The sequence below is a fragment of the Leucopleurus acutus genome, assembly GCF_964270905.1.
Source record: "Leucopleurus acutus genome assembly, chromosome: 7".
NCBI classification, from domain to species: domain Eukaryota; kingdom Metazoa; phylum Chordata; class Mammalia; order Artiodactyla; family Delphinidae; genus Leucopleurus; species Leucopleurus acutus.
In genome coordinates, this window is record NC_139150.1 from 63,999,203 (window position 1) to 64,016,557 (window position 17,355).

Below are 17,355 nucleotides of genomic sequence, written 5' to 3' on the forward strand. Positions count from 1 at the left end.
CAATTTAAATTTGTATAAGGCTAATAATGAATATAGATTATATTTTCTCATTTTAAGGTCATTTCCTAACATTGGCTACTAAAAATGGTCTCTCAATCCAGATTATAGTTGGTCAATTAAAATTTAATTTCAATCTGGGTGATTATAGGTACACAAAAGTTACTTTTACTAGTAACTTCCTATAAATAAAATTTCAATATTAGTTGGCCAATATCTATTATATAAAAACCTTCAAGGTGTAATTTTAGATCTACTAGTAGGTAAACAAAAGTAAAAAGTATACATATATTTTTTTAAAGCACAATATTCTTCTTTATACTATACATTATATATTATCTAGTTATATTAGCTTTTTTTTTTTTTGCGGTATGCAGGCCTCTCACTGTTGTGGCCTCTCCCGTTGCGGAGCACAGGCTCCGGAAGCGCAGGCCCAGCGGCCATGGCTCACGGGCCCAGCCGCTCCGCGGCATGTGGGATCTTCCCGGACCGGGGCACGAACCCGTGTCCCCCGCATTGGCAGGCGGACTCTCAACCACTGCGCCACCAGGGGAGCCCTATACTAGCATTTTAAAAACATATGCATTCTAACATAACTACACTAGAAAAGGTATCAGTGGAATTATTGCAAATTCTTTACCCTTTTTGCTAATAAAAATCTTAGGGTAAAATAGGAACACATGCCTGTTTGGTCAAAAATTTCCCCTTGGAGCAAATATTTTAACAAAAACCAATAATTACAACAGTACAGGGGAAAGAAATGGGAAAGTTAATGTGAAAAAAAATTAATCTTTCCTTTAAAATAAGGTAGGTAGTTGGTGTTTTACTTTAGTGGTGTTTTTGGTGAAGAGGAAAAAAAAACATTAGAAAGCTACTTCTAAGAAAACACTGTCCTTTTTGTTGCTGTTTTTGTTTTGTTGTTGTTGTTCAATCCTATATGCTAAATTTTAAAAAATCTTGCAGCACATACAAAAGGAAGTATAACATAAAATTGTATTTGAAAAACAAAATTTACATATAAGGCGTATCAACTTTTGTAAAACCTAAAGAATGAAATTCAGATTTGGTTAGTACTGCTTAAAGGTGAAAATTTTAAATAAACATCCGAAGTTTCCCATAAAGTAAAATCTGTAACACTGTCAGTACTAAAAGAAATTATGTACAATTACTTCATCCCAATCACTGCCTTTTGAGTTTAATAACAAAAGCATTTAAAGAAATCCCTGTGGAAAGCTAATTTGAAAGTAAACATGCTTTAAAACTTAAATATAGATCATGTATTAGTCCCACAACAGGATCAAGATCACTATTAAAATAAAGCCTGGGGCACATTATGATGCTTAAGATTGGTGGGTGGATTTTAATTGACTTGAAGACTGTCATAGTTCTATTATCAGAAAACCTGTAACGCATTTCCAGCATGGAGGACCCATCTGTGCCCACCATCCATCTGTTTAGACGTGATTGGCAAAGTGGTAGGGAACTCGCAGTGGTTGCCTCTGCCTGAAAGGAATAAACCACAGGATCTTCCAACGAGTGCCAAAAACTTCTGAGAAGGTCTGCTGCCATGGCTTTCGGGGCCTCGATCTACAGAAGACAGCATTATTAGTGAAAGACAGCACTCCCATGGTGCACTTCAGTCAGCTAAAACAATACAGGTTGGCTGGGGATCCATTACTGGACTCTGATGAATTGTGTCCCAGCATCACAAATACAGCTTTTCTTTCATTATGGCATGCAGCTGAGTTTTAACTCTGGATAGCAGATATTGTATCTGTGTCGTCAATCAACCTAGGGCAACTTTTGAAGCAGAGGAGAATCTCAGGATTAACAGAATGTGTGTCAACAACACAGTAGCAAATCTCTTTTGATGTATTTTCAGGACAAATAATTTAACTTACTTTAGTAGGACAAGGAACAAGAATGATCAGTACTTATTTTGTTTGAAAACTATCACGGCTAGAAGACCCCTACCCCTACTGTAAGAGTGGGTTATGCTTGCTAGCTCAGGTCTTAGAAAAGGCACCAAGAAAAAGCCATCATTATATTATCTTTCCACTACATGCACACATTTTTCAAATATAACCAGGTGTTTGCATTTTTAAATAAGAACACTACAGACTTCACTTTCATACTTACATTTCTTCACAACAGTTTGACATCTTTTCAATAGATGTTGTATCCTATTAAAAATCAAAAAAATACTCAGATATAACAGTTATCAAGGCTTGATTCTGTATCTATTTCATGATGTTTTTAATCATATTCAGAGAATATTCTAAAGATATAAAAAGTTTATATATGGGTACTAAGCTGGGACAAAGTGAGAGTGGTAGTGTATATAAGGATAGATATACACTACCAAATGCAAAATAGCTAGTTAGTGGGAAGCAGTCGCATAGCACAGGGAGATCAGCTGGGTGCTTTGTGACCACCTAGAGGGGTGGGATAGGGAGGGTGGGAGGGAGACGCAAGAGGGAGGGGACATGGGGATATATGCATACATAGAGCTGATTCACTTTGTTATAAAGCAGAAACTAACACACCATTGTAAAGCAATTATACTTCAATGAAGATGTTAAAAAAAAGAATTTTAAATTATCTATGTACATTGCTGAAATTCCCTTGGAAAAACAGAATCAACATTACATTGTGCTAAAAAGAACCAATTTATTCAATTACAACCCCCCCCCCAAATTGTTGGAGTCTCACTTCATTAAAAAATAACCTTTATTACACTTGCCTTCTTGATAATTCTTTTAAAAGTCTATATTTTAATTCAACTGTCATTAAATATGCATTAAAAATAAATACCAAAATGATAAATGAAAGACACTATTGAACAGAAAACTGTCAAGAGCCAAAGAGCGCTACTGGTTATGGATATCTGTAAACAAAGCCAAATTCAACAAGGCAATGTATGCATTTGCCGTACTACAACATTTATTACTCTGAAAAGGAAAGCTAACTGATTAGTGTTCTTTGGTAAAAAAACTTTTTTTTTTTCCAAGAGAAAAACCAGTCCCTTCATCATAATGCAATTTCTCATTATGTGTTTTCTATAAAGCTGTTAACACAAATATATAAGAAAAACAACTCAATAAAGAGAAGAAAGCTTCTAGACATGCTGGTCTAATTCATGTTAATGGAAGACCCATCATTAGACTGAGAAACAGTGATGATAAGGAATATCCAAATAATCAAAACACAAATTATATAATCTTATTTTAGATATATATTTACATTTTAAATATACTTTTAAGTTGTACAAAAGAAAATATATTCTTTTAAATATACAAAAAAATCTTCCTCCTTTTATCCTTTCCTTTATTAGCTTCCTCAGATATAGCAGGTGGACTGCAGTTATTAAGCAATACTATTCATGCAAATATTTGTGGCTGCAACTCCAATTGGAAGAACTTATTTAGCTATAGAACTCTCTTCCAATAATACTACTGAAAAGCACCTTTACTTCAAAAAACTCTTTAAAGAAGTTACACGAATGGCTCAGAACATTAAATTCTTATGTATGAACAGTTGTCTAACTACGGTTGGCTCACATACAGGAAAACAAATCTATCATTTTTTATGTGACTAGTAACTAATAACAGAGTTTCATTTCCAGATTTCCCAGTAATCTGTGTGGAGGCTATAGATTAGTCACTCTATAGTCACTAATTTCCTAGCATTTTCTGAAATTCATGGTTTCCAATGACAATTCTATTTATAATTAACCTTTCCTGGTTCTGTTGCATAATTTCCTCAAAATAATGTTTTACTTTGTGAAAACACAGTCTGCAAATACATAAAAAAATTTATTAAAGACTTAGAGGAAAGCTGGGGTCCTGGTTCCATATCAGAAAAAAAAAGTGAAGGAAGTAATTTAAATGGTATCTTAGAACTGATGGTGACAGGTTATTCCAAAACAATTAAGATAGCTTGCGCAAAAATACAAAGGAAAAGACAGGAAAGAAATTTAAAAGTGTTATCAGGAAAGGTATATAAATGGCCCCAAATTGCAGGTGTAGATAACACTTAAAAGTGGAAACTATTTCAGGATAAGGAAGGCAATTACAAGGTTAGACTACTAGAACTAGCCAATGCTACAGGATATTTTTACAGTGCAGAAACTTAAAACTCGATTATAACTTTGAGGAATGTACTTGTGACAATAAAATGATCAATTTTAAGGACTTTGAATTTAGACTTCATATGGGAAAAGCTCTTATTTGCAAGTGCTTTTGACATCTTTCTAGAATCTGGTTCAAGAAATACGAGGAACACTACCTTTCAAGTCATCATAAACAGATTGTCATTCAATCAAAGGATGTGATGTCTACCATGACTTTATGAACAGGATTTGTGAGGCTAGCCAAAAAAAGACTATTTTTTTCCACTAGAAATGGCAAATGCTTATCTCTCAGCTATCCAGAGTACTATTATAAGAAAAAAGAACAGCCAAACATGTCACAAAGTTTTTGCACTGGCATTTATACAGCATACTCAGGGAAACGCAAGTTATCATGCTATCGTATTTATATGCGCAATAGAAACAGCAAACTAGAAGAGAAGAGAGGTTACTACTGGCAGGAATATTGACAACCATAAGTTATTTCCAAGTGCCGAACTAGGTTTAATAAACTTTTTGTTTTGTTTTATTAAGCAGGGAATTGTGGAATATTTCACACATGAAAAATAAACTAAAAATATTTAAAATAGATTTTAGTGCAGCTAATTCCATTCAACATAAAAGACTCAATACCTTTAGTGACTATCACAAAAATTACCAAAAAGGTAATTGCTATCTTCACGGAGTATATTTTATAAATTCTTAGTTATATGTAAAACAGCTATCTAGAAAAACTCACTCTTCAAGGAATGATAAGAAACACATTTTTATTGTATTATCTACAATCAAAATACCTTATTTCCAAAGAAATATTTATGTATTGATTATGGTCTAATGATAAAAATATCCAAGACTTCTGCCAGTCTGCATAACTGAGATAAATGAGAATGCTTTCCTATTTTAAAAACCGGAAGTTTATCTTCTAAAAAAAAAGAATAAACTAGAAACAAGAAAGACTTACAGAAATATAGGGCTCAAGTATTTTATCAACTATACTTTATCTTCTCCTGATGGCTCATCTTACTCTAAGAAATTATCTTTCAGGTTCAGTCTAAGGAAATATGTTTGACTTAAAAGAAAACTGTATCTCAACTAGTAAGATTATAACTGGAATGGAAAAAAAAAGTTTCTAATAGGAAGGGGGAGGGAGGTATTTATTGCCTATTGGAAAAATTGAGGGGGGGGGAGGTGAGAGGCAAAGAGCAAGAATTTATCACCAGATGTTTCCTGGTTAACAGACCTGAGAATCTAGTCCTCTTGGAATAGCCAGCTTGATGATACAATCCATCCAACTAACTCATTCTGCTTTGAGTTCATTCTCACAAAGTAACACTTTGCCATATATGTTGTTGTACAGGAGAAAGAATGTACTGCAGACTCCTTTGGTACCTGACAATCATACATAAGGGAATAAATAGTCAACCTGGTTTATATGACTATCACTTTTGAGTCTAGAAGTAGAGTCACTGCTTCTGGGCCTGATTAACCCTGGAAACATTTTCAAAATGGAGTTTCCAGATCTGTCAAACTGAAGATCTGAGGAAAGTAAGAACATTCTATCAGAAAGTCTCCTTGAAGACAGTTCGATCTAACCTCAAGGATTGCCTGCACTCTTTAGTCTTATCATAGGTCTTGTTGATGCTTTTAACTCTACTGCACATACCTGATTCAATGACTCTGCTGATTTAACCTGGAGTAAAAAACACTATTAAGGAAAGTTTATCACAACTAGAGATTATATACCTGTTTTGTCTACTACTGATTTCTGCTAATTCTAAAATAGACTTTTGCTTAACTTCCTAGAATTTCTGCTCAACATACAGAGAGCAACTCATTTAACTTTGTGTCTTTCATAGCACCGAACAGCACAAATTATTCAAAGTGGGTACTCAATATATGTTTGCAGCACTAAACTAATTGAACATGGACAGAAATAACATGATTCCTTATCTTTAATTTTTTTCAATCCAAAAAGAGAAAACTTTCTGTTAACCTTAGCTCTCTCTCCTCCTTTGAAGCCAGAACTCACTACTATATTACTCACTTGAAATAAATGGTTCATAAGCATCCATCTCCAACAGAGGACCAGCTACATCTTTTATTAGAGATCTTAAGTTAACAGAGACATTTAATCAATCATGAAACCAAACCGAGAAGGCAGTAGATGTTACTTTGATAGCCACTTAAAACATTTCTTTCCAACACAATTCCCATACTCCTCTTCATCAAGCCATTTTCTGGCTGTATAAAACCTTAAGAAAGTTACTAAAATTCTGTATCTCAATTTTCAAATACTACTATTTACCTCATAGGTTTTTGTAGAAATTAAATGAGTTAATATGTTAGAGTCCTTAATAACTCCTCAATAAATGACAGGCCTAAGTTTTTATTGTAGGGCTTGGAGCTATCTTAATTACATTAGAATGTAACTAGAAAAATTTATGTTTAAACAAACAAGTGTTTTTTATAATCAAAGATAAAATGACATGGACTGTAGGAGACTACACAGATAAAATCCAATGTCCACAAGGGGCTTATAATCTAGTTGAAAAAATAAGTACTAAGTACATAAAACATGATTCATTTACTCATTTATTGTCTATCAAAAATTTACTAAGTACATATTATGACACAGTCCTTAGCAGCAGGAGCTTACAGTCTAGTGAAAGTAGTTACACATTCAAGAAATAATTATACAGGAATATACCAAGGATGTCAGAGAGGAGGATTATATACAATAACATATATAAATAAGCCATACACTATTTAGAAACAGCTGAAAACTTACGTTTGCAATCAACAATCAAATCAAGGTCAACTACTCTTACATTTTTGGTACAAAACTATACTTTCATAAGATTTTGGGTTATCAGTAGAAGTAATGGGATAATGTGCCCCTTTGGCTGGAATTTGAAAAGTAATTAATATAGTGATAGACTGTGACAGAGAGAAGCATATGAATCACTGTGGAAAAAGATCTAAAAGTTAACTATAAATATAAAATTCACTGTTTCCTCCAATCCTATAAAGTTGTAAATTCAGATTAAAAATTCACGTGGATTCAGAACATGAACAATAACATGGGAAAAACAGCAATTACAACTCATAAATGTTTAGTTTCCTTACCAAAAAAAAAGCATCTATTTAATCACTCAAGCTATTCATCATGTTTTAAGAAAATTAAAATGCACTATTCTTATTGAAAAAAATCTACAGAAATAGATTTAAGTTGTTTTAAATTACTTTCAAGAAGTTTATTACATTGAGTAAAGAGAGAGGATGCAATATAAATACATTTTCACATAGGAACACGTTTATGCTAAAGAGCAATCCACTTCCACACATAATAATTACGATGCTAGCAGGAATTTTTAGAAAGAAAGCTTTTCTATTACTATGCAATGTAACACAGTATGTATTTAAACTAATTCCTTGGTGAGGGGGAACCTAGTTTCTATAAAGTTCTCTACTGTATCCAAAATTCAAAGAAATATTATAGCCAATATTAGAATATGACATTAAAAACATATAAGAAGTAACAATTTAAATTTTAATGATTCTTCTAGGTTTTAAAAAAGCTACAGAGAAGATACTTCCCATAATATTATAATTAGAAATACTGTATTAAAAATATATTGTTTTTATTAAATGAAAACATAATTCAGAAAGGAAGACAAAATGCTGTACAGAGCTCCCTTTACAGAAATGTAAGTGAGCTGGGTTCAGCATAATTAGCAACGATTTCCATATTTGCAATGCTGATTTGGAGTTGAGTAAAGCAAACGTAATTTGTACAGAGACTATACCGAATGCTGTTAATTCACCACACTGATTCAGGGGATACTTAGCAGAATTTCATTATAAGGATTAATAATCTCAGGACTACATTTCTAGGTACATGTTAAAAGGCAGGTAAGTCCACTAATCATCTGATTAATAAGAATGTTATTTAATAGATAATGCCATTTAAACTAATTTAACATTTTGAACACAAGATACTTTTCATTGTACAACATAATCAAGTTAAAATTAAGTCACTCCTGCATCTGTGATTCTGTCTATATTTATTTAGGTAATCATGAGCCAGTATTTAGGGGGGAAAACATTTTCTCCCTTTATTTTGAAAAGCTTTGCTTTAAGCTATCTTTAGTAATTCAAGTAGAGTCCAACAATAGTTACCTGTGAGACCAAATATAAAAAGCTCAATTTTTTTCTTTGAGAATTTAAAGCCTTTTACAAAATTTCAACTAAATATATCTTCCCCGCCCCACCCTCAATCTCACCACAACTGAGAAAAGCACTAAGCTCCAGAGACGCCATCAAAAGCTTAAGCTTTTACACAAACTCCACGGTGCCCTGAAAACAAAAATGCTTGTATACAAAATTTAGATAAACTGTCAGAGCAGTGTCATGGTATACAATAGCTCACTGTCAGACCCTCACCAGAAGGCGCTGTACCAGCTGTTACAGAGCTTCTTGATTAACTCTCTCCAAGCCCAGCAACTCAAAACATGACCAATACAATCACCCAGCACTCTTAGTGTTGGTGCTCATCAGAATGGACATTATTCTTGGCTGTGTGTGAACTACTGCTCAATAAGAAATTCTGACATCAATTACAATAATGACAACATCACTATCCATTTCATTCAGAAACAAACAAAAAGGCTAAACGGTCTAAGTAAGGAATAATTAGAATAATCTGTTCCCTAACTAAATAAAGAATGCTTCAAAGCAGACTTTGAAAACACTTTAACTTCAGTATTAATTTTAGTAAAAAGGAATAAGCATATATAGTTAAATCTTGTTTAAAATTAAATCTAAAAATAATCAAAGGTAATCCTTTAAAATTGGGTTTAAGATTTGTCTGTTCCATAGAAACATCAGGTTGTGTTGAGATCTTTTAACCTTGGAAATGGGATTAGAAATCCACTGTTTTTAAATTTAAGTAATTTCTAATTATTTTATCTGGGTCACAGATAATCTGCTCTTACTAGGTCTCAAATGACAACAGATTATCATTACTATGATTATCCTGTTACCTTCTACTATCAATAAGATGGGATTTTTCCTCTTATACAGGAGAGAAATGATTTTTCCAAGTAAGAACAAATAATGGGGAAAAATTACTGAAAATTAATACACTGCTTCCTCAAAACCTCAACCTAAACCTAAACAGAGATGGCACTTGTTTTGCTTGTTTGTAGTCTAACAGGCCTATATTCAAGCTATGTAATTACATAGTTTCTATAATGAAATGATACTCCCACCAGTGTTTTCCCAAAATGCCTCTTGGTCTTTGGGGGCAGGAGTAGGGGAAGGAGGAAGACATCAATGAAGTAATTAAATTCACTGTGATTCTTTCTCCCCCTTTTCTTTCTTATGCTAACTGACAAATTCGTCACTGCTTTCACACTGTAAAGAGAGATCCATGGATTCAGATTATGACAAAAACATGTCCAGATGTGAAATATCCTGTAGGCAGTATTAATTTTTTCATAAAATGAAACAGCAAGCATATTTTATAAAGAAAGGAAGCAAAATCTATGTTTTAAATTTTAATATTAAATACTATTTTTAAATAATAATAATTCGTTAGATTTAAAATTAAATACTGAATGCATAACAACTTCAAATAATTAAGCCCTAAAGAACCTTAAATCAATGTGGGAGGAGTGAATTCTGGAAACCTTAAAAAAAATGTTTTTTTCATTCAAAAAGAGTGGTACTTGAAGTTCACTATGAAAGCCCAGGTAAATGGAATTGAAATTTACTGTAATTTTTTTAAGTACTTAGATTCAAGAGGAAGTACAGTGCCTAAAGGCTGGACTAACAAATGGAATATATTCTCTCTCTTAATGCTTGCATTCCTTTTTAAATGTTTCACAAATGTATAATTTCCAAAGACATGAGACCTGTCTAGCACAGAGTGTTCTGAGAGGGTACTAAATTTATACATAAAGAGATGAGACTTGGGGAGAGAGCATTATTTAACAAATGTGGTTTCTACTCAGTTTTAGAAATATCACAACATCAGACCCAATCTCCCTGTCTTAAAATGGTGAAATGTTGTTCAATATTATAGCAAAAGAGAAAATCATGCAATTTGAAAATTAATATTAACATACTGGTAGTACAGAATAGTCAGAAAGGAACCTGATACTATATACCCTTTAAAAACCAGCAAATACTATAAATAACTTTATGTCCAACTCAGAAGTGAATACTAAAATTTGAGAATAGGAATTCTTAAAATATCTTGAAGCCTTTGCTGCCAAACCCCACTTTCTGCTTAGGTGAGAAGGAAACTGTTACCCTCAGCTATAAACCTCTGATGGCTCTCAGAAGTAACTTGTAGTCTTAACAGCAACACTCTCAAACATCCATTTCCAGTCATTAATCATAAGAAATTGGGGGAAATCAGAGAAACTTCATTCCAGGAAATGTAAATATATACCAATGATTTGGGCAAATTCAAAAGTGGAAATTCAAAAATGCAAGCATAACCTGGCAATTTAGACTTGACTTATGAATAGGCTATAAAGTAATTATGAATGAGTATAAAAGCAGAGAAAAAAGATGTTAGGGGAAGACCTATTCTCGTCCACAGGAATGTGATTAATATCATGTTATTTATCATCATCACTAGATAAATCACAAGAGATATTAGAAAACATTTCAAGCCACTGAACAATAATAAAAACATATTTAAACAGACATTATACAATCCATGAATGTCCAATAAGCACATGAAGAAGTGTTCAGTGTCATTAGCCATCAAGAAAATGCAAATTAAAACAACCAGATACTATTAAAACCTACTGGAACAGCTGCAATTAAAAAGACTGACAACAATAAATGCTGATGAGGATGTGGAGCAACCAGAATTCTCATACGTTGTTGGTCAGAGAGCAAAATGATACAGTTACTTGGGGAAAAGGCCTGGCAGTTTCTTATGAAATAAAAGATAAACCTGTCTCAAGTGACCAGCAATTCTTCTCCTAGGTATCTACCCAAGAAAATGAAAACATGTTTCCACAAAAAGACTTGAACAAGAATGTTCACAGCATTTTTACTCATAATTACCAAAACCTGGAACCAGACCAGTTGTCTTTTAATAGAATGGATAAACAAACTGTGGTATAGTCATACAATGGAATACTACTCAGCAATAAAAAAATTATCAATACATGCAACAACATGGATGAATCAAAAAAACATTATATTGAAACAAAGGAGACATATTAATGGGTATATATGAAATTCTACAACCAATACTAATCTGTGATGGATGGGAAAAAAACAACAGATCACTGCTGCCTCTGCAGAGGATATGGACTTACTGATATGAGGCATGATGGAACTTTCTAGGGTGATGGTAATATTCTCTATTGTGAAAGGGGTTTGGGTTGCACATGTGTGCATTTATGTCTTTCATTGTTTGTAAAATTTGCCTCAAAGGAAAAAACATAAACAAGCACTGAGCTCCAGTTAGTGATTTGTGTGGTGAACTATCTGATGCTGCAAATTACTTTGATATATATTACAACATATAATGGATTGATGGACAATTTGAAGTGAGATAAAGCAAATACTCTAAAATGTTAATTGTGGTTGAGGATTCACTGTAAGATTCTTTAAAATTTCCTGTGTTTAAAATTCTTCCTACAAAATCTAGAGGGGAAAGGTTATTATGAGTACCTTGCAAAATATTAAAACAATGGTTACACAATAAATATGTTTTCCTTCCATTTCTGACTACATTCTTCCAGTTTTCTTCAGAGGCCAGTACCATTACTAGTATCTCATGTGTCTTTCCATAGATAGTCTTTGCATATAGATAGAGGGATAGAGAGAGTTACCTCCACATTATTTCTTTTTTTTGAATGTTTTTATTAACATTTCTTATTAAACCATAAGAGAAAAGAACACCTGAATAGAAAACAGACAAAGGACATCAACAAACCATATATAAAATGAATAAATAAATGAATGAATGTGAACAAATGAATAAAATTAACATTTAATTTATGCCAGAAATATTCTTTTGTTAACAGCTTTATTGACATATAATTCATATACCATATAATTCACCCATTTAAAGTATACAATTCAATGGTTTTTTAGTATGTTCACAGAGTCACACTATCATCACCACAATCAATTTTAGAACATGTTCATCACCCTATGAAAGAAACTCTGTACCCTTTAGCCATTATCTCCAGCCCCCACTAGCTCCCCAACCCCACACAACCACTAATCTACTTTGTCTCTATAGACTTGCCTATTCTGGACATATCATTAAATGGAATGATACAAATATGTGACCTTTTGTGATGGGTTTCTTTCACTTAGCATAATGCTCTCAAGGTTCATCCATGGTGTTGCATGCATCAGTACTTCACTTCTTCTTATGACCAAATAATATTCCATTTTATGGATATATACCACATTTTGTATATATCCATTCACCAGTTGATAGATATCTGGATTGCTCAGAGTTTTGGTCTATTATGACTAATGCTGCTATAAATATTCATGCACAAATTTTTATGTGAACATACATTTCATTTCTCTTAGGTACATACCTAGGCGTGGAATTGCTGAATCAAAACATAACTCATGTTTATTTACAGAATGGTCAGACTATTTTGTAAAGTATCTGCACCATTTTACATTCCCACTAGTAGTGCATGAGGGTTCTGCTTCCTCTGCATCTTCACCAACCTTTGTTATTACCTTTTTTTATTATAGCCTCCTAGTGTGCATGAGAAGTGATACCTAATTATGGTTTTGATTTTCATTTCCCTGATGACTAATGATGTTGAGCATCTTTTCATGTAGTATTTATTGTCCATTTGTATCTTCTTGGAAGAAATGTCCATTGAGATCCTTTCCCCATGCTTTAATTAGGTTGCCTTCTTATTACTGAGTTTAAGAGTTCTTTATTCTAGATACAAGTCCCTTATCAGATACACAATATTTTCTCCCATTCTGTGAGCTGTCCTTTCACTTTCTTGATAGCATCCTTTGAAGTGCAAAAGTTTACAGTTTTGAGTAAGTCCAAATTATCTTTTTTTTCTTTATTTACACTTTTGGTTTCATATCTAGGATATTATTTCCTAGTCTAAGATTTAGTATTGCCTAATCCTTAGTATTGCCTAATCCTATGTTTTCTTCTAGGAGTTTTATAACTTTAGATCTTATATTCAGGTCTATGATCCATTTTGAGTTAATTTACATATATGGTATGAGGTAAGGGCCCAACTTCATTCTTCTGCATGTGGATACCTAGCTGTCCCAGCAGTATTTGTTGAAAAGACTTTTCTTTCCCCTATTGAATAGTCTTGCTACTGTTGCTGAAAAACTGATTGACCATAGATATATATGTCTATTTCTGGACTCTCAATTCTATTTCATCTATCCTTATGCCAGTACAACACTTTCTTGATTACTGTTGCTTTAAAGCATTTTCTTACATTTTTTTCCACTGAATATAGTCTTATAAACACTTAAGTTTTCATACACTATATCAATATAACAATGAAGATCTTTTTTAATATACACACTTATTTACACACATGTGAAAAAACAGTATCTAGAGGTGGTCAAAAGGGTTGTGCCTTTAAAATTTTGATAGACCTTGACAATTTGCCCTTCAAAAAGTTTATACCAATTTATACCCCCGCCAACAACATACGAAAAAGCCTATTTACTCTGCATCTTCTGCAATGCAGTGTATTTCCAAACTTTTAAATCCTTAACCAATGTTATTTTTCTCATTTTTAAAATCTTTTGTTGTGACAAATCCACTTTGGCTAATAAATACATTAAAAAAAACCCGTTTAATTACTAATAAAATGTTTCTACCAGCAACATTCCATTTTTTGGAATTTACCTTAAGTTACTAGTTTAAAGAGGAAAAAGAGATGTTCAAAGAGCTATTTGTAATACAGAAAAAAAAGATTGCATAGTAGATGCTGATCAACAGAAAAATGATTAATTAAAATATGTTATGTTCACTAAATAGTATATCCAACTATTAAAAACTATAAACATGATGTCTGTAGCCATATAAAAATACTTTAATCTAATTTTTAAAAGCAGGATACAAAATTATATGTACACTCTGTACACTGATTATAACTACTTTAAAATTACACAGGCATACAGAAATGGAAATACATAAATGACTACGGATAAGTTTCCTCTTTAATTTCTAAACTTCCTGTAACTTTTTAGAATTAAGTTCATAATTAGGCAATATGTTCACAAATACATTACTTTACATTAAAAATATACTTACTGTGATGATGCCAATTAGTTGAGTATAAAAGAGTCCAGTTATTCCAACGAACATTGTAATGCCCATAAAGGCAGCTAGTCTCATTATGGCTAATTCATGTCTAACAACAAAGAGGTCCTATAAGAAGAAAAAGAAAATCTTAAAAACAATTCAAAAATTACTTACAGTTGCAATAATAAAGAATTGAGCCATAACATTTTCCCTTATTATCTTAAAAGAACTACTCTCCCCATTTTTTAGTTTATTCCACTTCATAAACATATAAATATTTGAAAATTTCAAAAATAATTGTTTTTAATTCATAGTAGCAAGCTGAAAAATGGGATTTTACTACTCAATTGTCATAAAAACTCCTAATCCTAAAGTTGCAAATTAGCCATGCTCATTTACTATTTGGAGCAAAAACAAAACAGAAAACCCTCCAAAAATCAAAAACACAAAAACAAAACAGATGGTGTACAATCTCTGGTTCAACAAAAGGAAATTTTATTATGGTACTGCTAAAAAGCTTGAATGCACAAATCTGATTCATAATATTAAAGTTCAAGTGGCCAAGATACCTAGAGATTATGTATTTTAGTCAAAATGAGGGGGTAACACAAATAATAGGATCACATGAACAGCCCTCTGCAAGACCAACTCATTCATTCATCCATCCACTCACTCAACTACCACTGCCAAGCACTGGGCTATGTAGTAGAATGTAAAAAGGATAAAGATATGGTCTGTGCCCTCAAGAAGTATGCAGTTTATTCAGAGAGAGAGCCCAACTCTGCAAAACTCCAAAACAATGTGATATATACTTTAACAGGAATGTGTGCACAGAGGACAGCAGAAACATAAAGGGACGCCTAGACAGGAGACAGAAATGGAAACGCTGTGAGGGAAAACTGATTTTCCAGCCCAGGGCATGAAAATGAGGGTCTTGAAAGGGATCCAAAGAAACTGTGGCAGGAGGTCAGGAAAACCAGGAGAAGCCATTTCATTTACCCTCACTGTTCTTTCACTCTCTCTCCCTTGTCTGGCCAGACCGTTCCAGTCGAGGGAGAGAGAGTGAAAGAACAAAGACTTCTGGAAACCTGTAGTTACTAAGCTTTGGAATAAAATAGCCACAGTGGATAAAAAGCAACAAACGAATGGGAAGGACCCCAAAACATAACCACGCACATGCTCTTTTAATACTGATTAAGGTTAAGACTTAAAGGTAACCCTGGTAGCAATACCAGAAACAGGGGGGTCACCGAACATAATGATCTTGTTTGAAACAAAAGAACTGATGCTTTTCTGTGTGGCACAGTGATCATCCATCTGACTTAAGCAAAACTCTGAGTCCACACCCAAACCACTCCGTTTATTAGCCAGGGAAAACTTAAAATTCACCAAGATACTTAAGGTGTTATGTAACAGTTACATATTAGTTTTGACTATTTCAAAATTTCACTAAAAAGAGCCTAATGCAAAATCCTTACCAAACATGTAAAGAGGAAAAGATGGGGCTATGAATGATATTAAAAATTCAGTACAGTAAACTCTGCTATTATGCTGTACGAAAACACAAATATGTTCCAACATGATTGATACATTAAGCAACAACTTGAGCATAGCAAGACTCTTGTGTTTGTTTATGTGTGATTTTATCTGCAAGAAACCCAAGATGAACAGTAAAAACTTCACGCAGCTAAACCAAGCCATACAGGAATACACAAAACACACCCCCCCAAACATCTACCAGCTAACTCAATTTGTCATGTGTGTTATGAGCCACACTCATCCGTACCTGGTATCACAATTTTCCCTCCAATTTCATATGACTCTCCTTCCATCACTTGGTAATAACTCACATAACGCAACCCTTCTGATGCCCACTTCCACAAGAAAATTTCAGGTCTCTTCTAAGGTAAAGTGCAATGTTTGTTATAGTATTTACGTATTTCTTAACTAGTTAACATGTATAAAACTGTGCTGCTATTTTTATTAGGAACCCTTTTAAGTGTCACTGACAAAGTTTTTGAGTGTTGTGTCTTCATTTTCCCATAAGCCCTATGGTTTTCACTGCATGATTTTGCACAGTGGGGCAAATTTTAGGAATGAACATACTGCGTCATAGTAGAGCTTACCCTAATAAAAATACACATGGTCCCCAATTTACAACGGTTCACCTTACAATTTTCCGACTTTTAAGATGGTGCAACTTTGGATATTTTCAACTTAGAATGGGTTTATCAGGATGTACCCCACTGTAAGTCAAGGAAGATCTGTGCCATATATGACCAAATAAAATGCATCCTCTTTTCTCCCAGTGAAAAGATTAAAAAACTTTTTTGTCCACTAGAATTTATACATGTTAGGGATGAAGATGAGACTAAAAGATCTACTTAAAATTACATCTATTCACTTAGGTATACATTTATGTTAGAGAGTACTTGTGTAAAATAGTAAATTGATTCAGAAATTGCTTTTTATCGCTCTTACATTTTCAAAAAATGCATCCCAACTTTACACACACATAATTAACATCAGTACTAAATCCATATTTTGAGTCATTTAACATACTTCTCCAGAGCACAACATCTTTACTTCTATCTTAGATTTTTTTTTTTTAGATCTAGCACTTTTTGAATCCAAAAATTGGCTTGGGAAATTTTATCTACATCACAAGCATCCATTTGTTATTCAAATCTTTATGACATAATCAGTGTTATTATGGCTGAATTGTGTCTCTCCAGAAATTCGTTTGTGGAAGCCCTAACCCCACCCTCACCCCAGCACCTCAGAATGTGAGAGTATTTGGAGAGAGGGCCTTTAAAGAGGAGATCAAGAAAAATGGGGCCCTTAGGGTGGACATTAATCCAATCTGACTGGTACCCTTATAAGAAGAGGAAACTCAGAAACACAAAGCGACACCACGGATGCTCAAGCACAT

At 33.2% G+C, this 17,355-nt stretch overlaps 1 protein-coding gene across 1 annotated transcript in view; it reads right to left on the minus strand.

Annotated features, from left to right (window-relative positions):
• Positions 1 to 301: 301 nt before the first annotated feature.
• ZDHHC21 (zDHHC palmitoyltransferase 21) overlaps positions 302 to 17,355 on the minus strand; it is a gene marked incomplete at its 5' end in the record, with an annotated part of 57,280 nt that continues 40,226 nt past the window's right edge. The window contains 3 exons of the mRNA XM_082843134.1: positions 302 to 1,584; positions 2,137 to 2,180; positions 14,433 to 14,549. Of these exons, the coding sequence (XP_082699260.1) occupies positions 1,452 to 1,584; positions 2,137 to 2,180; positions 14,433 to 14,549 (294 nt within the window). The 3' untranslated portion in view covers positions 302 to 1,451. The remainder of the gene's footprint in view (positions 1,585 to 2,136; positions 2,181 to 14,432; positions 14,550 to 17,355) is intronic.